General features: G+C 48.7%; 1 protein-coding gene across 15 annotated transcripts in view; it reads right to left on the bottom strand.

Annotated features, from left to right (window-relative positions):
* Nucleotides 1–27,937, bottom strand: part of ASAP1 (ArfGAP with SH3 domain, ankyrin repeat and PH domain 1) — a 348,069-nt gene that overhangs the window by 31,477 nt on the left and 288,655 nt on the right. For all 15 annotated transcript variants that reach the window (XR_002343078.1, XM_021088910.1, XM_021088909.1 and 12 more), the window contains 10 exons: nucleotides 18,717–18,804; nucleotides 16,782–16,830; nucleotides 13,593–13,756; nucleotides 11,683–11,816; nucleotides 9,189–9,280; nucleotides 4,432–4,618; nucleotides 4,139–4,224; nucleotides 2,587–2,702; nucleotides 2,367–2,434; nucleotides 802–909 (listed from right to left, as the gene is read on the bottom strand). Coding sequence is in view for 14 of the 15 variants with exons in the window: in XM_021088910.1 (XP_020944569.1) it covers nucleotides 802–909; nucleotides 2,367–2,434; nucleotides 2,587–2,702; nucleotides 4,139–4,224; nucleotides 4,432–4,618; nucleotides 9,189–9,280; nucleotides 11,683–11,816; nucleotides 13,593–13,756; nucleotides 16,782–16,830; nucleotides 18,717–18,804 (1,092 nt within the window). In the remaining variant the exon portion in view is untranslated. The remainder of the gene's footprint in view (nucleotides 1–801; nucleotides 910–2,366; nucleotides 2,435–2,586; nucleotides 2,703–4,138; nucleotides 4,225–4,431; nucleotides 4,619–9,188; nucleotides 9,281–11,682; nucleotides 11,817–13,592; nucleotides 13,757–16,781; nucleotides 16,831–18,716; nucleotides 18,805–27,937) is intronic.

The raw sequence follows: 27,937 nt of genomic DNA, 5'->3' as shown, positions 1-27,937 counted from the left end.
AGTCACATGGAACTGGGATTGACACCCAAGATCGTCTTTACTCGCTATGAGACGTTAGATAAACAGTAAAAATTCCCTGTGTGTCAGTTTTCTCCTCTGTGGGGGGGCGGCGGGGGGGGCAATAAGCAACACCCCAGTGGGCTTTGGGTAAAGATGATCTGAGGTAACACACGGGCTGACTGTCGCCTAGTCCATATTCAAATAATCAGTGACAACTTTTCATTTACTAGATTTTTGAAGGGTAATTTTATATGTCGACGGGGCTAGGCTATGCTGCACAAGCGTTTGGTCAAACACGAGTCTAGATGTTGCTGTGAAGGTATTTCTTAGATGTGATGACCATTTAGCTTAGATTTCGAGTAAAACTGGTGGGCCTCATTTACTTCGTTGATGGGCTCAAAAGACTGAGGCCCCCCGCCCCCACCCCGGCCGCAGAAAGAAGGCGGCATTCTGTTCCCACGCTCAGGACTGCACCCTCAACTCCTGCCGGAATCTCCAGCCGGCTGGCCTGCTCTGTGTATTTTGGACTTGCCGGTCCCGTCATCACAGGGGCCGATTCCTGAAAGCAGATTTCTGAGTCTCTACACACACCCCCCCACCCCGACTGGTTGATTTCTCTGGAGAACCCTGCCCGATTCGAGGGCTACTAAGGGGCGCCTAGTAAGCATCGAAAACAAGGAAAACGGCCCTGGTGAATCAGGCCCTGGGACCAAAACCCGTCTCAGAAGGAAAGGATCTCATCTGCTGGGTGTAGGCACAGGAAGAAGCGTTTAGGGGCTCAGAGGCGTCACTGACACTCACCTTGTCGTCCAGATCATCGTCGCTTTCGTCCATCTCCTCCTGTCGGAGATTCCACTCATACTCTACGTGCACGTGTGGATTGAACTTTCCAGATTTAGCCTGGGAAAGCTGAAAGTACGAGCAGACGTAACTAGTTTAATTTAAATGTCAGACCTTGATAGTACACAAACGGCAAATCCCACCTTACGCCTGGCTTCAGAGTCATCACCAGTAGCTGTAGTGTGGGCAAAACGTTGATTATACAAGTGGGATTGCTGCTGGACAGACGTAAGAGGAACTGCAAAAATGATAGGTGGAGCCTTTTTAACTTTGATAACTTGACGTCTCTCCAAAATTCAAAGCTTTCTTGCTAATATTAAAACGAGCCTCAGGAGTTCCTGTCCTGGCTCAGCGGTAACAAATGTGACGAGTCCAGGAGGACATGGGTTCGATCCCTGGCCTTGCTCAGTGGGTTAAGGATCTGGCATCGCTGTGAGCTGTGGTGTGGGTTGCAGGCTCGCTTGGGTCTCCCACTGCTGTGGCTGTGGGGTGGGCCAACAGCTGCAGCTCCGTTTTAACCCCTAGGCTGGGAAGCTCCCTATGACGCTGGTGCGGCCCTAAAAAAAAAAAGAAAAAAAAAAGAAAAGCCACCCCCCGCCCCCCAAGATTCTTAAAAAGGCAAATTCCTGGCTGGAAGGAAAAATCAGAGTAAGTGAAGCATGAGAGACAGGCCTTTAATGACAATCCCAGTTCAACATGTGGCCCACTTTCTTAGTCTTAAAACGGGGCAGGGAGAAGGCCCACTTCCTCAAAGGGTTCTTCTAAGAATAAAGGGGGACCACGGCTGTGCCTGGCCCGGGCCCTCGGCAGAATCCCCAGGGAACGCGACTTATCTTTCCCATTGCCCTGTTTCCAGCGGATCAGAGAACCGTGCTCCATGCAGTTACAAGCAAGGCCAAGCGGGGTCGGGAGGTGAGTGGTAGATAAGGATGGGGAGGGGGACATTCAGAAAACCACGACACCCTCACCTATACCTGCCCTATTTTTGGAACTGGCTCCTCCAACAATTCTTTACTGTTAAGCTACAGACTAATGGTCTAGCAAATAAAAAGCAGGACCTCAATCCACCAATCCGTCTGGTCTGAGAACTCCCAAATGTCTTTCAGCTGCAACACTCTAACTCGACTCAAAAGACATGTAGACGACAAATGTTATCACCGTACTATTTTTTTCCAAATATAGTCTTAGTGCTTGTCTGGATTTCTTTAGCCAATGTTAAAAAAAAAAAAAAAAAAAGAGTTCCCGCTGCGGCAAAGTGGGTTAAGAACCCAACTGTGGCAGTGTGGGTTCGATTCCCAGCCAGGAGCTGTGGGTTAAAGGATCCAGCATTGCCACAGCTGTGGTGCAGGTGGCAGCCGTGGCTGGGATTCAATCCTTGGCCCAGGAACTTCCATATATTGCGGGTGCAGGCATTAAAAAAAAAACCAAAAAAAAAAAACCCTGCTTCTTTCATTTCCAGTTGTGGTTTCGAGAAGGCTGTTTTAAGGCAGGTGGTCTAAGCCCCCTCTCACTCCCACGCTGCTTACCAGATCCTCGCACTGGGTGGCTTTCAGTCTCTTTGCTATGTCCAGGGCAGTCTCTCCAGCCTGGTTAACTAAAATGAGAGGAATACATTCGCATGATTAGCTAAGACACATCTTGAACAGCCAAAGAACAAGACTCACATTGCAGTGGAACAGGCGTGTCTCAGTTGCAGCCAATCAAACATGCTCACTGCGGTTATTCACAGACCTCAGCCCCACTTACCCACGTCCACAGTGGGCTTGCTCCGGAGAAGCAGCTTCAAGCACTCAGGTTTGCCGTACATACTACAGTAGTGCAGAGCTGTATTCCCCAGCGCTGTCTGCTTGTCTAGGTTTCCACTGAAAGAGGAAGACATTAGGAAAAAAAATGACTTGCTCTACAACTTAAGATTCACCATTTTTCTTTTCTGTGCTAATAACTGAGTTAAATTTGAGACCTAATTCTTATAAGCAGAGACAGGGATATCTTTAAGACGACACCTAAGTTTCTAAGCAACGTGTAACAGCCTGCATTTATTCAGCATCTACTACGTGTGGGACAGATACACGTTTCTTACATGTATTAGCTCATTTAATCTTTTTTAAAAAGTATTTTATTTTGGCCATGGTGTGCAGTGGCTTGATGTGGGAATCTCAGTTCCCAGACCAGGGACTGAACCTGGGCCATGGCAGTAAAAGCACTGAGTCCTAACTGCTAGACCACCAGGGAACTCTTAACTCATTTGATCCCTATATCCATCTGATAGAATAGGTATATGTATACATACACACACACACACATATATATATATATATATATATTTTTTTTTTTTTTTGGTCTTCTCCAGGGCAACACCTGCAGCAAATGGAGGTTCCCAGGCTAGGGGTCGAATCGGAGCTGCAGCCGCCGGCCTACACCACAGCTCACGGCAACGCCAGATCTTTAACCCACTGAGCAAGGTCAGGGATCAAACCTGCAACCTCATGGTTCCTAGTCGGATTCATTAACCACTGAGCCACGACGGGAACTCCAAGAGTAGGTATTTTTAGATGAGAACAGGTATAGGGAGGAGAAAGTGCTTGTTTTGGGATTATCAAGACACAGAGGATGGAGCAGGGATTTGAACACAGGCAGTGTCTCTGGAGCCAGTGGTTTTACCCGTGACACCGAAGCACCTCCACAGAAGAGGCTGAGCATTTGTACAACCTGGCTTATGTCCAGGCACCGTTCGCCATATGTGAGTTCAAATCCCCTTATTTTGATCACTCTCCTTTGGAGGAGCCCCAGGTCCTTCTCCTAATTTGTGGCTCACAGAACTGCCCAGTAAGCCTCCTGAGTTCAATGTTATTCTCCTTTTAATACGTCCTAAGTTTGATTTAGCCGCTGTGTCAGCGACACACACTGACATCTTATAAAAGGCTATGAACAATAAAAGCTTGGGCTGTTAAATCACCTCTGCTTCAATAGTGTTCCTTAAGGCAGCAAGTTTTGGACCCAGAGATAGGGTTTTACATTTAACTAAGCCGAGAACTGACAAACTGCGGCCCGTGAGCCACTCGGAGCCCTCTGCTCACTTCTGTAAATAAAGTTTTACTGAGGCATGGCCAGCTCACCTGTTCACGAAGGGACTGTGGCTGTTCTCACACTACGATGGGAAGGCTGAATGGCTGCGGCAGACACCTCGTGGCTTGCAGAGGCTCTTTACGGAAAAAGCCTGCCTGCGCCTTTCTAGGCCAGCCACAGGGCTGGGGTGTGGTTACTTACAAGGCACATTCAGAGAAAACAAAGACCATACCAGTTCTGGACAAGGAAGTCAACCAAGTGGAGAGACGTCTGGTCTGCAGTTCGGACGGCAAGGTGGAGGGCCGTCTCCCCGAGCTCCTAAGGAAAGGTCGGTATAAACAGGGTGCTCAGATAGGCTTCGTCTGCGTCAGCGGCCCCCAAACAGTGACCCCCCTGTACCCCCAAGTTGTTCTGATTTAGATGCGGTCACTTGATCACAACGTCATGCTATAGTGTTTCAATAAAATGAGGCACTCTCAACTGATTTTCTGCGCTCCCCTCATCCTGATTTCAGTGGAGCTGTACCTGTCCGGGTTCCAGCAGCGGTTCCATCAGCTCTACCCCCTCTGCATAGACTTGAATTAGTGCAAGTAAGTCCCTGGATTTGATGGCCTCAAGCAACTCATTCAGTTTAGCTGATGAAGATGAACAGGTCTTCCGTGAAAATCTATGATCTACATACTTTGCAGTGATATATTCTTTCCGTACGGTCCTAAAATAGAGCAAGACCAAGTAAGACTCATTTTCCAAGAGCAAAGATTTACATTTTTTTCCCTGATGAATAGTGTTCTCTTGGGAAGAGCTACTTTAATTAAGAGACACTTCTCTTCAACATTCCAGCAAACCAAGTTCAGACCCAGTTTATTCCAGGAGAGACAGAATGAAGCAGCTGATAGGAAACTGGGGCTCAGCAAGGCTGTCACTGAAGCCCCTCCCAAAGGCACACGCAAGCTCTGGAAGGACAGAGATGTAAGTGTTTCCTGCCATGGACAACACGCCTGAAGCCCCAGTGGGCCTAGGGCGAATCTCCTTCTCTTCAGGATTCACCCCTTCTCCACTTCATTTCAAGTGGTTCTGGTGGGTCTGGGCCTATCTCCCAGCTGTAGAGATGAGTCTATGACCAAAGTGGCCTGACAATGAATGCTGGCTCAGAGGGAACGAGTGACAAGAGTCCGGAGAGCAAGCTAGGGTCTAGATGATACTGTATGACGTCCTGGATCCAGCTATACCTGAACTCCCCTTTTGAATTTCCCAATTACACAAGCCAATTAATAAAAGACAATGCATTTATTTTGGGTTCAAATCCTAGTCCTATAGCAAGCTACAAGTATAACCTGGGATCAACTACTTAATCTTCACGAATTTCAGCTTTTTTTTTTTTTTTTCTTCAATCTGAAAACAGGATAATAACTCACTGGTATATTTTGAATTAAAGGACACCTAGCACCTAAGAGGTGTTTTCTTCTTTCCAAGAGGGCTCTAATTCACGGGACATAATTTTTTTTTGTTCAGAAATAACCATTCCAGCCATTCCTGCTGTTTCTCACATCCCACAGCCAGGCCACACGTTTAAAGTTGTGCTGATGCCTTTTTCTTTCAATTTGGGTTGGCAGCAGAGAGTGGAGCTGGTTGATAGCGTCACAAAGCCTTTGGGGACTTGCAGATTCTGCTCAGTAACCAAGACTGTACACTTAAGAGTGTTCTTCATGCTTAGTGCAAAGTCCTTCTAGAAGGGCCTTAGCATGATGAGTTGGAAGACTTCCAGAGACTGAAAGGACGGCCCACGCCCACTTCTGAGAATTCCTGCAAGGACTTACATAAAGTTTGACAGGTAGCTACTATGTGGTAGATGGAGCATCACACTTAAGAACTGGCTTAATTCAGCCTGATACCACTTGCTATCTATGTAACCCAGGGCCACGTTAGCTCTCACTATGCCTCAGTTTTTTTTTTTTTTGTCTTTTGTCTTTTTTTTGTTGTTGTTGTTGCTATTTCTTGGGCCGCTCCCGCGGCACATGGAGGTTCCCAGGCTAGGGGTTGAATCGGAGCTGTAGCCACCGGCCTACGCCAGAGCCACAGCAACGCGGGATCCAAGCCGCATCTGCAACCTACACCACAGCTCATGGCAACGCCGGATCGTTAACCCACTGAGCAAGGGCAGGGACCGAACCCGCAACCTCATGGTTCCTAGTCGGATTCGTTAACCACTGCACCACGACGGGAACTCCCACTATGCCTCAGTTTTATCACCTGTAAAATCGTAGTCCTCAGACTGCCTTACTGACTACCTTCCAGGGAAGCAAGAGCACAGCTATGGCACAAAGAGTGATGCCCGGCTACGGGTTTATCTCAAAGCTTCCTTTTTATGGTTGTCCAGGCGGTAGGACTAGGATCAGTGGCGGAAAGTCAGGGAGGCAGGTCTGAGACAGCCGTTTCTACGCATGAAGCTGCAGCAAGGTCTGCAGGGGCTCCCGTCACCGGAAGTATCACGCAGATGCTGCCCGGTAACCAGGCAGGAGAGGTGCAGGGCACTGGGGATCTGCCGTGGGTCGCCCTGAAGTTCGCCGCCGAGCCCGGGTCTCCCATCTACGGCTGCGGCAGGTGTCTGAGCTGTCACCGGGCAGGATGTGTTTCCCTTTCTGGGCGCTCAGAGTTGTCTCTGTCCAGTTACATCCAGTTACATGGGGCCATAGGGGGGGTGGAAAACACACTCGTCTGAAAGCCTGGATGCCAGAGTTTTAGACGAAAGACAACTTTCCCTTTTCGTTCCCCACCAAACCCAGCCAGTCCTTCCTACCCACTCTGGCTCAGGTACTGGCCATTTACCTAGATGTTCAGGACAAAAAACTTGTGCATCACCTTGACAATTATTATTATTATTATTTTTTTTGGTCTTTTGTCTATTTAGGGCCACAACCATGGCATATGGAGGTTCCCAGGCTAGGGGTCTAATCGGAGCTGTAGCCACCGGCCCACACCACAGCCACAACAACGGGGGGATCCAAGCTGCGTCTGCGACCTACACCACTGCTCACAGCAACGATGGATCCCCGACCCACTGAGCGAGGCCAGGATCGAACCCGCTTCCTCATGGATACTAGTCAGGTTTGTTAACCACTGAGCCACCAGGGGCACGCCAATGAAAATTTCCTTAAACATTCCATATTCAGACTGATGAGCAAGTCCTGGTGGTTCTCCCTCTGCAACACCTTGAGAATTCCACTACTTTTCACCTCCTCCACTGCTACCACCTTCGTTCAATCTACCTTTCTCAATGGAGCTGGACTAAGGTTTCTCTTCAGTCTGTTTCCACGCTCTCTGCCCCCAGTCTGTCCTTTGCTCACCAGCCATGGCTGGGTTTCTCAACCTCTGCCCAACTGATGTTCTGGCTGGATAACCCTCTGCCATGGACAGGGACCCTGAGCCCTGGAGGATGCTCGGTGGTTTCTACCCACTGGATGCCTGGGCACCTGCCCAAGTCATAAGGATGTAATGTCTCCAGACACTGCCAAGCGGCCCCTGTTGAGAACCACTGAGCTACAAGGATCCTTTTAAAACCTAAATTATCATGTCCTTCCTTTGTTTGAAACCTCCTGATCATACTAAGCAGGAAATGTCCCATGACCTCCATGGCCCTACGTGTCCAGCCGTCTGCTTCGCGTGGCATTCCCAGCATTCTCCTCGCTCAGCTCTCTCCAGCCACACCTGCCTTCTTGTTATTATGAGAACATGCCAGGCCTGCCCCTCCTTGGGGCATCTACACTTCCTGCCCGCCTGCCTGGCCACTTCTCCATGCCCAGACTCCGTATTGTCTAGCTCCCAACTCAAATGCCAGGTTCTCAGATGCTCCCTGGCTCCCTACGTATTAACCCTTCATTCTGTTATGCCTTCTTCCTAACACTGACCACGTGAAGTTAGTTACTTTCTCATTTCCTGTGTGCTCCTCTCTCCTATTCGCCCATAGCATTTAAAATTTGAAAGTCCAGGACTTCCAGTCAGGGTGCAGTGGAAACGAATCTCCCTAGCAACCATGAGGTTGTGGGTTCAATTCCTGGCCTCGCCCAGTGGGTAAGGATCCATGAGCTGTGGTGCAGGTAGCAGAAGTGGCTCACATCTGATGTTGCTCTGGCTGTGGCGTAGGCCGGCAGCTATAGCTCTGATTAGCCCCCTAGCCTGGGAACCCCCATATGCCGCAGTATGGCCCTAAAAAGACAAAAGACAAAAAAAGATAAATAAAATTTTAAAGTGTAAATTCAATGTAAACCTCTTTGAACAGGTTTAAAGATTCACATAACAATAAAAATGATATCAAAAATGGTTTATTAAAGGGTCCCATACCTCTGTCCACCCCAGAGTAGCACTGTTCCTAGTTTTCTGGGTATTTGCCGGTGTTTGTTCAAGCAAACCCAAGATCAAATAAATACACGTTTATGTATCCTTCACTCTCCAGATCTATTTGGTGTCTGAGTCCCAGATAAGAAGTAGCGAGAGTTCAAAAATGAGGGATTAATCAGCAGATGAGCTGGAAATTCGGTTCCCAGGTTTGGAAGTGTGTCTGGGGTGGGGGGCGGGGGGCACGCGTTCCCACGCCTGTGCCCTCCCCTGCCCCAAAGGCATGTGCTGGTTTCACCTGACAGTGATCCTAGAGACGGCCCCAACTCGGGCCGGAAGAAGCTTCCTTCCTCCTTTTCACATCTGCAAGGTGTTCTGTGGTGTGGTCACGCCATAGACGATTTAATTCTATGTCTGTAGGTAGATACTTGCTTTCTTCTCAATCTTTCTCTCTTACAGGACAGGAATACCTTCCCAGAAGGGGGGTTGCTGAGTCAGGGTAAATAAATCTATCACTGCGACAAATACAGCCAATCTGCTCCCCATGGACTGTGCACCATTTGCACTCCCAGCAACAACACAGGAGAGATGTCTGTTTTCCCACAGTCTGGCTGAGTGGGCTGTGAAACGTTTGGATTTTTGCCAACCTGACGGGAATCTCCTGCTGCTTCTGCATGTCTCTTATTTTTCACAACATGTGATGATTAAGAGATAACTGTCCTTATATGAAGATTCATCCACCACAGAGCAGCCTCAGCGACCCAGGGGGAAGGTGATGGTGAAATGAACAGATACATTTAGAAGTAGACTTCAAAATACTTTGTTTTTTTTTATCATAATGAGGTTTCCTCTGGTGGTGGGGGAGAATACTCTAGCCACTGAGAAGTTGTTGGAAGGGTAGAAGAGTAAGTATAGCATGGTAAAGAAATCAGTATATTAGAAGTACTTACATATCACTTGAAGGGGTGGGTTTTGGTGAGGGGCTGGGTAAATTTGCTTCCATAATATCATTAAAACTATTGTTTCCTACATTCTTGGCCAGCTGTAACATAAACAAAACACAATATAGCAAACTCCTGACGACTAGTTAACAAGTTTCTTTTTATCTGCTTTTGAGATTTCTGAATACCCATTTCCCCTCATTGGACTCAGAACACAAACCACCCATCCATCTAGTCAACAGATAACTTACTGAGCATGTACTGTGTGCCAGGCACTGAGCTGCTGAGTGCTGGAAACACAGAGAGGGGTAAACCGCATTCGCTCCTGTAGGAGCTCATGGACCAGTGAAACCACGGATGAGAAAAGCAATAAATGTGCACAAACACAATGCGATAAATGCTAGACCAGAATAGGATGTGGACACACACACGATCTGAGATCAGACAGAGCAGGTTCCACATACGAATACAGGTGACATGCTTAATGAACAGCAATGAGTTTTCAACTCCCGTCACCCACTCATTTTTAAGAGATGCAGATTTACTGGGTAAAAAAGAATTATTTAGTCATCGGCCAAGCCCTTGCCATAGCAGGGACCTAAGCCGCTGCAGTGATAATGCTGGATCCTTAACACGCTGTGCCACACGGGAACTCCCGGAAGATTTCTCTGTGTTTGGGGTGTAAATTATGATGCTCCAGGCAATTAATGAAGTGGCCCTAGGAAGCATTTTGCTTCTGGGTTCAAGCAAAAAATTTGCCCTGAAGGGCTCTGGGTCATTCAGGTAATCTGGGGACCAATGCAAAGTTTAAGAAACATTCATGTGGGACCTCCTGTTGTGGCGCAGTGGAAATCAATCCGACTGGTAACCATGAGGTTGTGGGTTTGATCCCTGGCCTCGCTTAGTGGGTCAGGGATCCTGTGTTGCTGTGGCTCTGGCATAGGCCGGCAGCTGTAGCTCTGATTTGATCCCTAGTCTGGGAACCTCCATATGCTAGGTGGGGTTGAACTGGAGCTGCAGCTGCCAGCCTACGGCACGGTTACAGCAACTTGGGATCTGAGCCGCGTCTGTGACCTGCTCCGTAGCTCACGGCAACGCTGGATCCCTGACCCACTGAGCCAGGTCAGGGATCAAACCCATGTCTTCATGATACTAGTCGGTCTTGTTTCCGCTGCGCCATAATGGGAACTCCAGGTCTCCTGGGTTTGTCACACAGTGAGTGTTTAGGAATCATTCTTCTTATTTTTAGTTGTCAAACTGGGTTTCATTTACACAAGTCAAGGAGATGGGCTGATGCCATTTTCATACCGAAGAGGAATGTTTTGGGTATGAGGTCTGAGCCTTTGCTCTATAATCCTCAGGTGAAATAGGGAGCCGTGTCTCGGTATGATATTTTCCAAATCAAGGGACTCGTGCATCAGAAGACCGATCTTCATTGCTTAACGGCTGCTCAGATGACAAAGGCTGCTGGCTGGGCGACTAACTGCCCCGACTCTGGGTAGGTTTCCGCAGACAAGGCTGGCGATGTCCTGAGCCCCAGGGTGGCTCGGGTTCTGCTCAGGAGCCTCCCGTTCCAGGAAAGCCCTATTTTACTTCAAACCCTTTCCCCCTTAGTATCAAGACCTCTCACAATGCTCCAGGGTCCAATTACACAAGACCGGGCTGATGGCCACGAGGCACTGAAGGAGATGCCCAACAGGCCTTTTCGTCCTTATCCTGGACCTGAAGAGGGCTCCTCTCATGAAGATAAGCCCCACAAGCGCACACCTCTTTTCCTTGCCACCTACGGACGTTATGGGATAAGGAATGGTTGGTTTTTATAATAGGAGCTAAAAGGCCACTCTCAATTCACGTGTACTTTTATAAATGTACAAACACTAAAAACAAAGGAAAACTCTTTAGCGTTATTGATTGTCTTTTCAGGGCTGCACCCCAGCATATGGAAATTCCTAGGCTAGGGGTCCAGTCGGAGCTGTTGCCACCAGCCTAGATCACAGCCACAGCAAAGCCGGGATCTGAGCTGCCTCTGCGACCTACACCACAGCTCATGGCAACGCTGGATCCTTAACCACTAGGCAAGGCCAGGGATCGAACCCACATCTTCATGCATTCTAGTGGGATTCGTTACTGCTTAGCCACGACAGGAACTCCCTAGTCAGTATTTTTAATAACCCAAGTCACCAGATAAGGTTAACATGTGAGTTCAATATTTAACTCCCTTACTGCTCTAACAGTGGATCATAAAAAAACGAATTCCAAAAGAATAATAGCAACTTTGAAAAAGCCTCTCAGAAGCAAAGTTTAGTTGAATTACAGAAATGTATGATTTGCCAGTTCTTCAAGCAGGAAACACAGAAACAGTCAACAGTACAAACCACATTATTTACATTTTAAACATCTATGCAAATTCACTGAGTTCAGGAATTAAAATTCTTTGTACTCAGCAGAAACAAAAAACCCCAAAGCAATACATTAAAGATATGCATGACAGGTCACTACTTACCAAGAGTTCAGAAGTTCCTAATTTGTCTAGTTCCAAAGACTGAATGCGAGAAATATGAACCCCCATTTCCCTATGGATGCCGGAACATTCTATACACGTCAGAATACCCAAGTTGGTTGAAAGCCAGGTGGGTTCTGTGGAAAGGATTCGGAAGACAAGATAGCTAATTTTAGTGGAAGCTAAAATGGTAGTAAAGTTTGTTAAAAACTCCAAGGGGGAGATTTAAATGGAAGAAATGGATGCTAGCAGTTTCGCCTAGGGGCTACTGCAAAAAACGAATCACTTGTTAGAAAGAGTGTGATACCGCAAATTAAAAACGCAAAATCCCTTCAATATTGAACCGAAAACAAAATTAAGTGCTTTGGAGTTCCCGCCATGGCGCAGTGGTTAACGAATCCGACTAGGAACCATGAGGTTGCGGGTTTGATCCCTGCCCTTGCTCAGTGGGTTAACGATCCGGCGTTGCCGTGAGCTGTGGTGTAGGTTGCAGACGCGGCTCGGATCCCGCGTTGCTGTGGCTCTGGTGTAGGCCGGTGGCTACAGCTCTGATGCAACCCCTAGCCTGGGAGCCTCCATATGCCGCGGGAGCGGCCCAAAGAAATAGCAAAAAAAGACAAAAAAAAAAAAAAAAATTAAGTGCTTTATTTTCCAGGACACACCCGGAGGCGCCGAGAGCAGGGCTCCTCGCGGGCTGCTCTATTCCTGACTCCAAAGGACGGAAGGCAGACGGGGCTCTGCAGCCGCCCTGACTCCCAGCCACCACTCGCCTTAACCCACTACCCTGCTCACGGCTTCTCCACGAGCACCTCTTGGTAATAAGACAGCTTTTTCTACAACCTCCAAGGGCCGCAGCACAGCGGGAACAAGTATTTCTATGGCACTAAAACCGTCCAGGGTTCTCTCTCTGCGGCAAGGCTTCCTTCAGACTGGTTAATACCTGAGTATTTTCTGCTCCTCTGCCCTGTCTCGTACCACACACCTGCCATGTCCTGACACCGAGAGTCCCTCTCACACACGTACATGGAAGCAGAACCGTCAGACCTGCCTCTGAGATGCTCACGGCTTGTAGACAGGAGTCCACTGGCACAAGTGAAACATCAAGACATTGCATCATCATGTTTGAGACCAGGTTTGCCTGAGGTTCTGACCCTACTAGATGTGTGACCTCAGGCAAGTCCCTCGACTTCTGAGTCCCTCAGTTTCCTCATCTGTGAAATGGGGATAATATTAGTTTTCTTGCTCAGAGAGCTTCTGTGAGGATTCAGTAATAGCAGCCACACAACGAGAGTAATCCTTATTATAATGTAAGCACTGAGTAAATCTTAGCTACTGTCAACATCCAAGTAACATAGATGCCATCTGAGAACAGAAATCTGCAAAAAAGTGACCAAAAAAATGTGATACAGAGGTTGGACAGGGATCAATGAGCAGAGAGGAAGAAATGCGGCATGGACCAGCCAATTTCACACCCGCCGTTTCATCCAGTCCTTCTAAGAGCTGCGGCCCGCTATCCTGCTTTTAGGATGAGAAAGCGGAAGCTCAGATGAGTAGAGTGACTTGGCATGAGGTCGGCCAGGCTGTGAGGGGCAGACTGGGGATTCACAACCAGGACGATGGGCTCCATGTGCGGTGCCCTCTCCCAGCGGTCCACGCTGCTTATTTCACCAGACCTTACAGGAAAGGCAGCATCCTGGCAGGAGACCACGCAGGGACAGCAAGTGGGAGGTTTCCAGGCAGAGCAAACGGCGTGGGTCAAAGCACCCACTGGTGGGACCATTCACGTGGGGAAGACGTGTTGGGTGTGCGTCCGTGTCCACGAGCAGATGAGGCTTTAAACTAACGCGCTCACGTATATCCTACAGGAAGAGGAGGAATGTTTACCAAGCCGGCTCAAGGCTGGGGGCGAGTACCTGACGAGCCACAGTCGCAGCAGACCTCGTTCCCCGGGAGCCGCTGGACGTCCTCGATGATGGCTTTCGTCAGGTCTTCCAGGCTGTTCTCCCCGGTGCTCTGCTCTCCACGGAAGGCCATGGTCAGGGCCTCCTCTTTGCTGTTCGTCAGCACGGAGATCCACCTGTCGTCAAAAACAGGAGGAAGGAGACGTAAGAGCCTGGCTATGGTAAAAACCCATTTTCATCCAGAACCTGCAAAGGAGACTCCCTCATAGCAATAAAATGAGGCAAAACGAAAGCGAGTCAGAGAATGCAAAACAGAACCCGGGAGAGCCTGAGAGGGAGGACAGGAGCCGATGAGGGGGCTTGTGTGGATACACGCGGACAGAATAAAGTCACGCCAGAGTGAGGGGGACTCAGCAATGCAAGGATGAGAAAGAACAGATGAGAAAGGAACAGGAGGCAGGAAAGAGTTAGGCAAACGGCATCTGTTTTCTGGAAGTCCATGTTTCCTTAAAAGTGAAAATGGCAGCTCCTGTCGTGGTTCAATGGTAATGAACTAGGAACCATGAGGTTGAGGGTTCGATCCCTGGCTGTGCTCAGTGGGTTAAGGATCCGGCATTGCTGTGAGCTGTGGTGTATGTCGCAGCTGTGGCTTGGATCTGGTGTTGCTGTGACTGTGGTGTAGGCCGGCAGCTGTGGTTCTGATTGGACCCCTAACCTGGGAACTTTCAAAAGCCACAGGTGCCACCCTGGGGGGGGGGGAGGAAAAAAAAAAGAAAATGGAGGGATATTTTATCAGCAGCCATAAAAACTCATGCTTATGAAAAAGGTACATTAACATGGAAACATGCTGGCATTTATAATATGAAAAGTGTAGGATTTAGATTATATATATATGTATGACCACAACACGTACCCAATAACCCTTTGCGACCCATCTATGCATAAAACCACCTCAATACCAACAACAGAGGGTTGATTAACAAAGCCTGAAATAACCACAAAGTGTGTAGTTAGCCAGATAATGAGATTTAAGTTTTTAACTACTTTTTGGATGACACTTGGAAAAGGCTGACAATATAATGTTTTGTGAAATAACAGAGAAAAATGTGATATTACCTCAAATTTAAATGTATTTGTGAATTACATATTTTGTTTGGGAAAAGGCTAGAAAGAAATTCACCCAAATGTTAATACAAGTTGTTTCTGAGGGATTTTCTGTAGGAGAAACAGATGGAATGCTTGCCCCTCCACTTTCCTACAACTGTCCAAATCTATATCGAGTTGTAGTTCACGAGGAAAAAAAAGCTAAATTAGTCGCACCTTTTCCTCTAGGTGGCGCCCACCTTCACTGTGCTGTGAGCGACCCCCGCACAGCCTAGCTTCTCTGCTGTGAGGCAGAAACCTAACAGCTCAAAACTAACTGTCTAGGATGGGGGGAGGGTGGGAGGCATTTACTACTTTTAAGTTAAATAATATTTTTTTCTATCATTTAGCCTCAAGCTGGAAACCTGAAATTGTTTGATTAAAAACAACTCAAGAATCTGGGTTCCACAGGGTGCACCACTGTGCATCTTAGCAGCAGCAGCAGTGCTGATACCGCAGTTTTCGCTTGACTGCAGTCTGTCTTGCTTTCTTTAGATATTCTGATATTTCGGCTGCAGGAATGACCAGCATCTACTAGGTGCGAAGAACTTCTAATTTTTGAAATATAACCCTCCAACAAGCCTCTGAGTCGGGGTTTATAATGCTTTAGAGAAGAAGAAACAGAAGCCTAGAGAGACTAAGTGACTTGCCCAAGGCCCTACAGCAGGACTGGCATCAGACCTGAAGACAAAACAGTTCTGCTAAGCCCTTTTCTCAGAGTTCTTCCCTTAGGCCACATGTGCCTCTTTACTTGAGAATTCATGACAAAGAAAAAAAAAGTTTGCCATGATTATCCAAAAATACATATTTAAAGGACAATTCACTTTCTGGAGGAATAATTCAAATTTGGTGGAATGGCTATTTCAAAAGGGCCAAGAATCAAAGCAAAAACTTCTTTTTTTTTTTTTAGAGCTGCACCTGCAGCTATGGAAGTTCCTGGGCTAGGGGTCGAATCAGAGTTACAGCTGCCAGCCTACACCACAGCCACAGCCACACCGGATCCGAGCCGCATCTGTGACCTATACCACAGCTTATGGCAACACCAGATCCTTTAACGCACTGAGCAAGGTCAGGGATTGAACCCTCATCCTCACGGATACTAGCTGGGTTACCACTGAGCCGCAACGGGAACTCCCTGAAAATTCTTTAAAAAACTTTAAGTTACTTGAAAGTAACAGGCATACAAAAAAGTATAAGTAATGAAATAGTGCATAACTGTGTTTTAATATTTTTAAAAAAAGTTACTTTGAGTTTACAGGAGTTAAAAAAAATTGGAACTGTACAAGCTTTACACATTTTATCTCGAGCCTCAAAATCCTGCAAGTAGGGCCCTAATCCATCTTATGGACAAGAAGGCTGAGATGCGATGCTCTCTCCAAGGTCAAAAAGCCACTAACGGGCAGATTCTGAACTAGAACGCCAGGCTGCCTGACTTCAAATGTGCAGCTGCTCTCTCTGCTGTACCTGCCTCCTTCCTCGGCAAGACGAGAAAGGGTTTCTCCGTTCAATTCGATGAACACTTTCCCATGAGGAAGTAACCCGGGGAGGCAGTGAAGCCCCCTCCGTGCAAATTACACGAAAAGGAACATGGTCCCCGTAGGGCGCCATGACCTCCGACGTCCCAACCACGTCGGCCCTCACCACCACCAGCCCTCGGAGAGAATCCCAGACCCACGGCCCCAAAGGTGAATTGCTCCGAGTCAAGGCCTCCGAAGAGCAGATGATGGATTAGAGAGGAAGAAGGCACACTGCTGGTCAGGAGGCTCCAGGGCTCGCAGACCGAGGCAGGGGACCTGGGGGGACCTGGCGGGAGGAAGCAAAGCTCCCAGCGAGGTGGGGCTTGAGCAGAGCCTTGAAGGGGGCATGGAGTTTACTGAGTACCCCAGAGACAGGAGACACATGTGAAGGCCCAGAGGTCAGGAACAAGCACGTGGAACCACCAGGCGTGGTTTAAAAAAAAAAAAAAAAAAAGAAAAGAAAACTTTAAGGTTTATTATACAGGACAGAGAAGTACTTTTTCACGTGAAGGCACCATGTTGTTATGTCCAAACTACTTACGCCACGTAGTCCTGCTCATCTTCCGCCTGAAAGTGATACGTCCTATTATCTAAAATACAGGAAAGAAACAGAAAAAAGTGAAACCTCAGAAAGCAATAATATCTTCAGGTACAAGGCAATTTTTCAAAGTTCCTGGGGGAGAGGTGCACACATTGAAAGCAGGACTTTAATTTTATTTTTGCATCATTTTGCTATGGCAGTTACATGATTCACATTGTCAATACTGCTTTTCTGAAAAACAACAAAATAGCTGCAAACACCATGTAATAAACACCCAGCACTTCTTTAATGATTCATAACTCACAGGGCCGCCCTGACAAGCAGGTATATCCTGGCCAGGTCCTCTCTCGCTGGATCAGGCTTCAGGGCAGAAGGGCTCAGCCCTTCCAGGAGGGTACCCTCCAGCTGCTACCAGGTGAGGGAGGAGCAGTGTAACTTGGATCGTTTGGGTCAGTAGACTTGGGGGGAGGGACTCTTCTTTAAATTCTGGCATGTGCTAGAATGCGCCCACATCTTGAGGTCCAACTTCCACTGAGTTGCCACCTTTGCTTACCAGCCACTCAGCACGTGGCTGCTCTGGGTCAGCCCGCTGCCCCCACACCCCCTGGGACCCTGGGAGAGTCCAGAGCGCCCGAGTCCTGGCTGATGCCTGCCTTCCTGCTGTGAGACCTCATGCAAGTCTCAGAACCTCTGAGTCTCAGTTTCGTCTGTAAAATAGGAAACTGACGGGGCTTTGGTGAGGGTTACCTGTAATGGACATAAAGCACCAGGCACAGATCAGATGTTTATTGAACAGGATAAAGGGCCTAAAAATGATCACATTTTTAGCTTTCTGAAGTCCTAGTTCCAACTTTTCATATTTTTTCTCATCAATTAAAGAAAGCCCTGGGTCATAAAAACCACGGGAATCTGAACTTCAATAGGTGCTGCGGAATCCAGCGGAGACGCCACCCAGAGGGTCTCCCGACTGATCCCGACTTTGGGGCGGGGACCGTCCTTCCACTCACAGGACGGTATCAGAAGGATTTCGAGGGGCAGGAAGGTGTTTCTGTGCTGTACACACAGGTCATGTATGCAGGCTGCTGGCCTGTCCTGAAAGGCTTTATAGAGAAGGGAGGTCAGTGTTGCAGGATTTCAACATCTGTGAGTCACGTCATTGGCAATGCCATCCTCTTCCTTTATAGAGACGTCCACTCAGCTACTCTGAGTGCCCATGGGGTCAGTGAAAGCACAGGGAGCCAGCCCAGAGGAAACCAATCTCCCCTCGCTCTGAAGGCTGAGAACTCGGGCTGTCCGCTGGGGGAGAGGCGGATCCTCATGCACCCGCATCAAGAGGAAAGCACACTCTGACCCGAGGATAAGACGGTGAGTGGTACTGTCTCACGGACTCACAAAGTCTGAAGGCGATTCTGCTTGCAAGCAAAGGAATGACTTTTCCTCTAAGAGCTCAAACTTTGTAAGGATAAAACTCCAGGCAAATCAGCTGTACCGATCCAGCGGCACACCTGCACTGTCAAATCTCTGTCGGCACTTCTGAACCACAGGTACATGTCAGAATCGTCCGGGACTTCTAAAACCAATACCTGTTTCTGGACCTCACGCCAAAGACTGAGATTCAGCAGATGTAGGAGAGACATGGGAATGTGCTTAGAAAAATCCCTCCAAGGGGCTAAAGCTGTGCTCCTGGTCAAGAGCCGGCCTGGTTTAGGGGTCGCATCGAGAGTCTGGTCTAGGGTGGGTCAGCTCTGAGCCCGTAACGCCTCCCCACCTGCACGCAGGATCTGAGCAGAGGTCGAGGCCTCTTCCCGGGGCTGCATGAGCAGCACAGCAAGGAGCTCTGCCTGGGGAAGCTGAGGCTTCCACCTGGAGAGTGGAGATGGGCAGAGCCAGAACCCACAATACCTGGCTCCTGACTTGGGGAGAAAAAGGACTCACGTGATATCAGGTCAAAAGACTTCTTGTCCTCGGCGTTCGGTTTCACCTGACAGGTGAGAAGGTTCAGCTTCGCTGGCTGCCTGTTGGACTGGATGGGAGAGGAAGGGGAGCGTTACATTGGCACTGCCGCTGCCCTGAGGCCCAGCGCAGGACGGCAGGCGGGCAGGATCATGCGTGACTTTGATTCTGAATCTCATTAAAGAGGGGAAGAAAATGTTAGGTGGCCTAAGAAGTGTCTTTCAACTGTGCATAAACATCCTGGTGATGAGTCAGAGCATCGTCTCGCTTCCAACGAAGACCAGCTCTGAGCCGCGGCGACGTGCCTTTCTGGAACCTGCACGTACCTGAGCGCCAACAGCCGGCACGTCCATGCTGCATCTCACCGGGAAATGGTGCTGGGTGTGCTTCCTTCATTCACTCAAAATGACCCCTGTAACCATTCACCCCAAACCTGATGTCCCAGGTACCCATGAATTTTGACTGTAACATGAAACTTCCATTCATTCTCCCCAAAGCGCGGGGACAATTATCGCCTGTGAGACACGCTTAACAAGCCTCACAATCTGGAGAGAGGGAAGATACCGTAAGGACCTCCTCTTGCTTTTCAGCCAATCTCCTGGTCACACACAGATAATTCATACGGATTCACACAACATCTAGCTGTTCACGCCAATGTCGGCGTTGCCCACAAGGGGTCTCGCCACACCATCTTCCTGGTCAGAACTCTTTTTCTTGCCCTCCTGCCTGCATCTGTCCAAGGTCACACTCTGCCAATGGCTAATGCCAGCTTCTGGAAGGCACTGCTGAGGCATGAGGCGCCTCAGTTCCAGGGGTGGACTTCGCTTGAAGTCTGCAGAAATAAGCAACGAACTCTTTGGTCAGGCCCATGACCTGCCCCCAGTGACAGTCACGACTCTGAAGATCTCCCTGCCTGGAGCGTTTCCACCCAACCAACATAAACTTTAGGGAAAACAGAGGGGGAGGCAGGTGGCAGGGAGAGGCCCCATCAGTGCCTCGGGGCCTACATGTAACCACAGAGACGGCGCGCGGTCAAGGTCATTTCGACACCACACTGCCCCTCATTCTCGTGAGGGGCATGGATGCTTCATTTCTACTTTTTTTTTTTTGTCTTTTCTAGGGCCGCACCCATGGCATATGGAGGTTCCCAGGCTAGGGGTCAAATTGCAGCTGTAGCCTCATCTGTGACCTACACCACAGCTCATGGCAATGCCAGATCCTTAACCCACTGAGCAAGGCCAGGGATTGAACTCGCAACCTCATGGTTCCTAGTCGGATTCGTTAACCACTGAGCCACGACAGGAACTCATTTTTCTTTACCTTCCTCTGTGGCTTCAAGGAGATGAGACACAGAAAGCAAACCCCCTGCCCCGAGTCTATCTGGCCCAGGGCAGCCTCTCTTGGGGGAGGGACCAAGATAGGCCCAGGGATTTCATGGTCTTTGCACACACGTGTGACTTAGACATGGAAACCAGAAGTAAAAAGTCTCGGGCAGAAGTTTTGCCTAAAAGGAAACAGTGCTCAGGAATGGATTCCTGTCCCAGAGGCTGGCTGCCAACCCTGGGGCGGGGGCAGGAGGTCGTGGGCCTGCACGTTTCTCTTAGGACAGACCTGGAGTTTGGGTTGATAAAGACCTCAGACTCCAAACCAGCAGCTGCAACAGAAACCCTTGCTGGGGTCCACTGCAAATAGAACTATCAGCCTGCATCTTTTTGGGTGTTGATAAAACGGCTGGATGTCCCACATGAGTGGCACCGACACGTGACAGACTGGGAAGGAAGCGACCCCAGCTAAATGGCGAGATTCTGCAGACTCATGCTCCAATTTGGCAACCATACCTAAAAGCTTTGGGAAGATCGCGAGATGATTAAAGGAGTGGAAAATGGGAACTTTGAAGCTTGTTTAAAGGCATTATTTAGTCAGAGGAAAGAGGCCAGAGAGTAGCTTAATCGCTGTCTGCAAGTATGTGAAGGGTTATTATCAGCGAAGGTTAGGCAGCCGTTTCCCATCCGCACAGGCCAAGAAGAAACGGCACTCATACTGCAGCAGATCTGAGCCAGAGGTAAGGAAGAACTTCCCCGGCCCAAGCTGATTATGCATAATAAGAGCTTTCAGCCGAGGCACATGAAGTCCCTGGGCTAGGGGTCGAGTCGGAGCTGTCGCTGCCTGCCTATGCCACACCAAAGCCAGATCTGAGCCACTTCTGCCATCTACAGGGCAGCTCACGCCTCACCGAGTGAGGCCAAGGATGGAACCTGCAGCCTCACGGGCACTACGTCGGGTTCTTCACCTGCTGAGCCACAGCGGGAACTCCAGTTTCAAGTTTCTTCACTGAACTGGAGACATCTCTTATGACAACCTTAAGGATTCTTTAGACACCATGCATAGTGGAATGTGGAAGGGGTTAACTAGATTTCTTTTTTCTTCCCAAATCTTCATGACCCCAGTTCCTAAACAGATACAACCAAACACCACATACACAATTTTAAAAAAGGGAAGAGTACTCAGTTAAGTGTCAACTGATTGTGGAAAATTAAATAGCACCATTCACCTCTCTTTTCAGAGCATGGGCTACTTCAAAGTATATTACCAGAAAGCTTCTGATGACGAGGGCTTTGTGCATTTTAAGTCATTCCATGATGGACCCACAACTTCAAGGACGATGACCGGTGGTCCTTATTCCCCCGGAAGCCTGTCAAGTCTCTGGACAGACACACCACGCGCCACATCACCGTGAACCTCACTTGACACAGACACATCCTTGTCTGGACAGTGTTCTTCCCCCAAATGCCAGGGGGACAAACGGCGCATGACCCCAAACGCAAATCTGAAGAGCAGAGAACACAAGTTCTGAGAGTTGAGGGGCGGACACGGCCAGCCCTGAGCCCAGGGCCACCGGGAAGCGGAGGGGGCGCAGAACCGGAGCCCTGGGGCCAAGACGCCAGAAGGCTCAGAATCACTACAGTGGTAATTAGAACAGCAAGTCTGTGTTACTTCCCCCAATGTCAAGTCCCTTCTCAACATTTAGTCCTAATGTATAGGTGTACTGATTAGAGACGGTATGATCCCTCCCGGCGGTTCAGCAGAGGAAGATCACAGGGCGCAGAAAGGACCTGCCCTAGGCTACAGCGCCAAGGAGCAGTTTGGAAATGCCTTCATACTAAGAACGGGAAAGGAAGAAAAGAAAGAAAACTAAGGAAGTGTCTATTTCTTGAGTCCTCACTGATGGTGATTCCCACCAGGCTCAGAATAAAACCTCCAGTCGGCCCCAGGACCTCCAAGCACAGCCTCCAGGCTCCTCTGTCCTCAGCTCCTGCCACCTGACCTGCTGCTCCCCCTGCTGGCCGTGACGGGGACTGGCGCCCTCCTACTTGGCCCTGCTCCCGCCCTCCAGGCCTCTGCGGGAGGGGCTCCTGGACGACCACCCCCCTCTGCACCCTGCTGTGCTGTCTTCCCAGCTCTTCTCGCTTATTTACCTCGTGTCTTTCATCCCACTAAGGACACAGGTTTTTCTTGTTTTGTTCACTAAAATGCCTACAGCAGGCTCTCAATCAATATTTACAAAATGAAAGAATACATTCTAGGTACCTTACATGTACTATTTCATGTACGACCCGTGAAGAAAGGAAGTCTTTTTAGTTTCTTTTAATAAGTAAGTTGAGAGGTTAGCGCATATTCCTGAAGCCTCCCAGTGAGAAAGCAGCAGAGCCTGGAGCTGAGCCCAGGCTGGAGCCGACCAAAGCCCCACTTCCTCTCTGCTGCGTGCGCTGGACAGACAGCTACACAACACCCCCAGGAGCACCCTGCACCCTGGCGCATGAGAACACTGCCTTCTTAGAAGAGAAAGGGCCAGAGACAGAGCCAAGTTTCCAAAGATTAACTTCTCTTTTAGTATCTTCTCAGGTCACCTGACTTTCACGATTGATGAAAAATTTCAGAAGTCTGTTTGAAACACCCTTGCACTTACTCATTTGGCAAGATACGTATGAAGCCGACACCAAATCTAATCACATAGGAAGAGCAGGTGGTCTGCAACTGAGCAGCCACAGCCACAGACCCGACCGTGGGTCTTGGATGTGCCCGGTGCCAGGAGTGCACTGAGAACTTCCGTGAGGCTTGGGAGGCGGCTCCAACTCCCGTCGGGGTAGGGGGCTGCGCAGAGAGGAGGTGCAGCTCCAGGAGCTGGGGTGAAAGGGACGAGGAGGACAGCGATGCGAGGAGAGGCAGGGAGGGCACTCCTCGTGGCTCCCAGGACTCACATGGTGCCCCTGGACCTCTGGCAGTCCCCTGAGGGAGCCGGTTAAAGGCAAGACTTGCACTCCGCTGGTGGAGGAGAGAGCAAGACTAACAAGTGCCAACGTGGATGAATTAAAGCGATGATTAAAGGGGGGGCCAAGCATGCAAGACACAGCTAAAAAGAGGCTTTTGACTTTGAGGCTTGTCCTTTTACAAAAGGTTTCACTTCTTCAAAGAATGCATATTCACTCAAGTCGCACTAGGAGAGCCAGCAAGGACGGCTGCTTGGTAATCCCACCTTCACACCTGAAGATGGTCAGTGATAATACCTCCATTTCAACAAGATCTCTGGGTGTGAAATGTCTGTGTTTTAGGAAAACACAGGTTGGTTCAATTTGTATATAGCATTCTGCAAATTGCTTTTTCAAGTAACAACATACGCGGGTATTAGTTTTATACACACACTCGCAGGTTTTTTGGTTTTGAAAATATTTCCACTAGAGAAGCTCCCAACCCCACAGAAGTGATGAAGATATTATTCCTCTCACATAATGCTCTGCCACCCCAAACAGAGGAGGCTGTTCAGCTAGGAAAATCACCAGTGATGCACGCAGAAGCAGAATGGATCGATTCTGATGAATGTTTTTGTGTTTCCCGAAAGAAAACAAACCCCACACACTTGTCCTCAGCTCAGCGAGCGCCCCTGGGAAGTGTTTTGCTGGAAGTGTGAAGTCGTTAGTGCAGGCGTGTTTCTGTTAGCAGCAAACAGCTGCTGCTGGAATTAGTCTCCAGAATGAAATTATTTCCCCCATCATCCTGCTGAGCCGCTCTGCTTCACACACAAGACGTGAACATGAGTCACTCCTTGGGAAACAAGCCTGACCCAGCCAGGCTGCGGTGTAGAAAGAGGCAAAAACAAAATGATAAGGCTCTCTTCGCTTCCTCGGCTAATACTTGCTAACGGAGCGGTTTGGATCTTTAGAGTCCTCTCTATGTTTTGCTCAATAAATATTTAAGCACCCTCCATCCTTTAGAGGGACACGTATGTTTGGCACATAGTCAGTAACCCCAATGACCCCCGGCAAGAAGTCAGGTACACACTGACGCCTACTGCTGCAGGGAGATCGCATCTCCAAAATTTTAGTGTATTAACACCTGACTTTGGGAGAGTATTTTGGTTTCTTTGGGGCAAGGGAGCAGTTCTCATTTACTGAGCACCTAAGCAGCTGGATACTTTACGTGAATGTTACGATTTAACTCCTGCAGTTACCTCACTGGGAACTGTGACTGTGCCCACTTTACAGGAGGAAACCAAGGGGTGGGAAGGGGAACGTAAGCGACCAATGTCTTACACCAAGAGCGGCGATTGGAACCAACAGTCCCTAGAGCTTTTCCCAAGTATCATTCAGCTTCCCTGTGAGGCAAGTCCTCTCGGGACATCTGCAGAGCCGGGGGTGGGGGGGGGGCATCTTCCCTGCTTTTCCCTTTCTGGTTCCTGCTCTGGAACAGCCTGTTCCCTCATTTTCCCTCCAGGTCACTTAATACTCCTGCTGAGAAACCCCACTCCTTTCTCGAGCTGCTCCACCTTCCAACATTCCTTATCTCGTAACCACGGCTGAGGCTCCCTCGTCCCTTCAGTGATGCTTCAGACAGCTCAGGGAGAAGGAGCTGATCACCCATAAAGTAATTCATGCTAGGGTGTGAATGACTATGAATCCTTTAAAACCTCCCAACAGACAGAGCGGAACCAGAAAAGGGGGTTAAAAAGCCCAGAAATGCTGGGGACTCAGAAAACTGGAAGCAGCTCAGACCTGGCCCTTTCTTTGATTTTACTACTTCATCTATTAAAAGGACCTTCAGCTAGAATCAAGGAGAAAGGAGGGAGGGAAAGAGAGACATCGAACTGACCAGGTTCTGAGGTTCACAGCCCGTTCACAAACCTTACAGAAATCCTTGCAACTGAAAGCAGGTCTGCACCTTCCACCTTGCCCTCCAGCTCCCTCCATCCTTTTAAACCACACCCCTGCTAAGCAACGGGGGAGGGGCTCAGTGTGTCTCCACCTGGCTGAACCTTAGAATTCCCTGGGAAGCAATCCTGGGGTTTCGCTCCAGACCAATCAAATTAAATCAGAACCTTTAGGAATGAAGCCAGATGATTCAAATGCATGGTCCGGACTGAGAAATCACTGGATTCACTTAGCCAATTGCAGCCTCTTCCAATCACTTGTAATGATTCATTCAGATGCAAGTGATAAGGGTTTGTATCAGAAATACATTCTCTGTTGATGCTGGTAATATGTAATCTTGGGATTCAAACAGTGAAAAGGAGAAGCTCCTTCGCCAGGAGTCAAATGAGTAAAAATCCCTGTTGATTGTATAATTTAAAAGAATAAACAACCTGTAAGACATAACCAATTAGATTTCTAAACTTCTATTGTACGGAACTTGAATTTGAGAAACCCTCTAATAAGTGTCAACATCTTCAGTTTTGCAACGTGGCAGAAACCTCCAAGGACATTCCACAGAGGTCCCGAGTTTCCCAAACAGTGCTGCTTATTCTGTATGTCCAAGTGACATCACTGCATGGAACAACTGTGTTTCATTTGCTGGGGACCATGACTATTGAGAAGATTTCATACCAGTGCCTTGGGACCTGAGGCTGCCTTTTAAACTGGATTTATGAAAGCCAACTCTGGTGTTCTGGTCAAACCATGGGGGAGAGGAAGGGCAGAGGGGTTGAGGACCTGGCTGATGAGGTGAAGGAAAAACACACCACCTGAGGCTGATGAAGGGACACAAAACAGAGAAAAATTATTCGAGTGGAGGAGGGAGCAATTCAAATAGGGAATTAAAAACCTTGGTTCAGAGTGCACAACAAAACCTTTTTATGGTTCTTGCTTTTTTTTTTTTTAAGGCTGCACCTGGGGTGTATGAAAGCTTCCAGGCTAGGTAGGGTCGAACTGCACCTGCAGCTGCCAGTCTACACCACACCCACAGAAACGCCATATCAGAGCCACATCTGTGACCTACCCACAGCTTGTGGCAATGCCGGATCCTTAACCCACTCAGTGAGGCCAGGGGTTGAACCTGCATTCTCAAGGACTTAAATGTTGGGTTCTTAACCCACTGAGCCACAATGGGAACTCCTGGTTTTTGCTTAAGTAGAATTTTTGTTATACCAACTATAAAGTATCTTTTAGTTTACCTTCGAATTTTGTCACCTTTTTGGGGTGCCTAGAACATATAGACAGCAATATATAGATATACATATGTATATACATATGTATATCTATATATTTTGGCTGTGCCCGAGGCATACAAAAGTTCCCGGGCCAGGGATCAAACTCATGCCTCAGCAGTAACCAGAGCCACGGCTGTGACAACTACAGATCCTTAACCCATTGAGCCATGATGGAACTCCAGCAACAGATTTTTTTTTTGTCTTTTCTAGGACCGTACCTGCGGCACATGGAGGTTCCCAGGCTAGGGGTCGAATCAGAGCTGTTGCCGCCGGCCTGCAACCCAGCCACAGCAACACCAGATCCGAGCCTCATCTGTGACCTACACCACAGCTCACGGCAACGCTGGATCCTTAACCCACTTATCGAGGCCAGGGATTGAACCTGCAACCTAATGGTTCCTAGTCGGATTCGTTTCCTCTACGCCACGATGGGAACTCCCAGCAACAGCTTTTGAGTGTTTATGTAATTAAATCTCCAAATGACTCTCCAAAGAGAGTAAGGGAAGTGAAACCATTTTACCCACATTGGCTTCTCGTTCCCCGAACATGCTTTCTGGCCTCAGGATTCTGAACTGTCCTCTCTCCCTGCTCTGCTGGGCCTGCCCCTCACCAGCACTGCTGCTCTCTGCTGCCTTTCCTGACCACACTGGGGGGCGGGCCGGGGTGGGGGGCTGCCCCATTTATCTTCTATCCCAGCACCTGTTCACCTTCTTAAGACATTTGGCCTGTTTAGGATCCAAGAAGCCAGGGGCCACTAATTCATCCCTGCTTGGCCCTGGGCCTGCTTCGAAAGCAGTTAAGAAGACATTGGAATAAATAAATTATACCCATTTTACATCGGAGAAGACTGAGGCTCCAAAGGCTTCAGTAACGTATCCAAGGTCCTGTAGCTTGTTTAGGAGTTTACGACCAGGACTAATTAGTGCCACCTGTCCTTTTATAATCCACAGCGCTGCTTCTAATCTCCTGGGGAAGGAACATAGTCTCTTCTTGCAGTGACAATGGGGACAAAAACGTGGCACTGGGCAGAGCTCAGAGCAGCCCCAGAAAGCAGGAGAAGCCAACCACAGAAACAAGGTTACCAAACACACTGCGAGGAAGAGAGCAGCTCACGAGGGGTCTCCTGGTGCCTCCTTGATGGACTTGCAGGGCATCCGTTAAAGCCCTCGCAGCTGAGTGTTACCTTCAGGGCTCCGGCCAGGCTGGGAAACAACAGTTCTTGGAAAAGGCCTGCAAGTCTAAGAGTCCAAGGACAGAGAGAGGGACCTCAAGTTCCTGGGCAGCGCAACGCTCTGGAGGTGCCAGAAGGGCTGAGCGCCTCTAACAGGAAGAAATGAAATTCCTATGACAGGACAGGCCCCTACGCAGCTTCACACAGGACCTTGAAGAGTAAGGAAATGGCGACAACAAAAGAATTCGAATAAATCAGACGAAAATGGAGATGTTAACATATTTGGGAAGAAGATAACAGTCACAGCAATAATAATAGCTGCTATTTATTGAGCACTGCCTCTGCCTCACATCTTGTTCTAATTACTTATGATGGATGAACTCGGTTAATCTTTGTGCCTGAGTTACACGCTACTGTGAGGGGTCCCGCGTCACGTGGACTTGAAATCATAGCACCTGGTCCCAGGGTCCTGGAAGCTATGACCCCACCTCAGCTCACCCAGATGATGAGAGTAATTATTGAGTGTATAGGATGCTTAGGATGGTCCAGATTCTA

The sequence above is a fragment of the Sus scrofa genome, chromosome 4, assembly GCF_000003025.6.
Source record: "Sus scrofa isolate TJ Tabasco breed Duroc chromosome 4, Sscrofa11.1, whole genome shotgun sequence".
Classification (NCBI taxonomy): domain Eukaryota; kingdom Metazoa; phylum Chordata; class Mammalia; order Artiodactyla; family Suidae; genus Sus; species Sus scrofa.
Note: the sequence above shows the minus strand (reverse complement) of the source record. Positions and strands in the feature narration are given on the sequence as shown.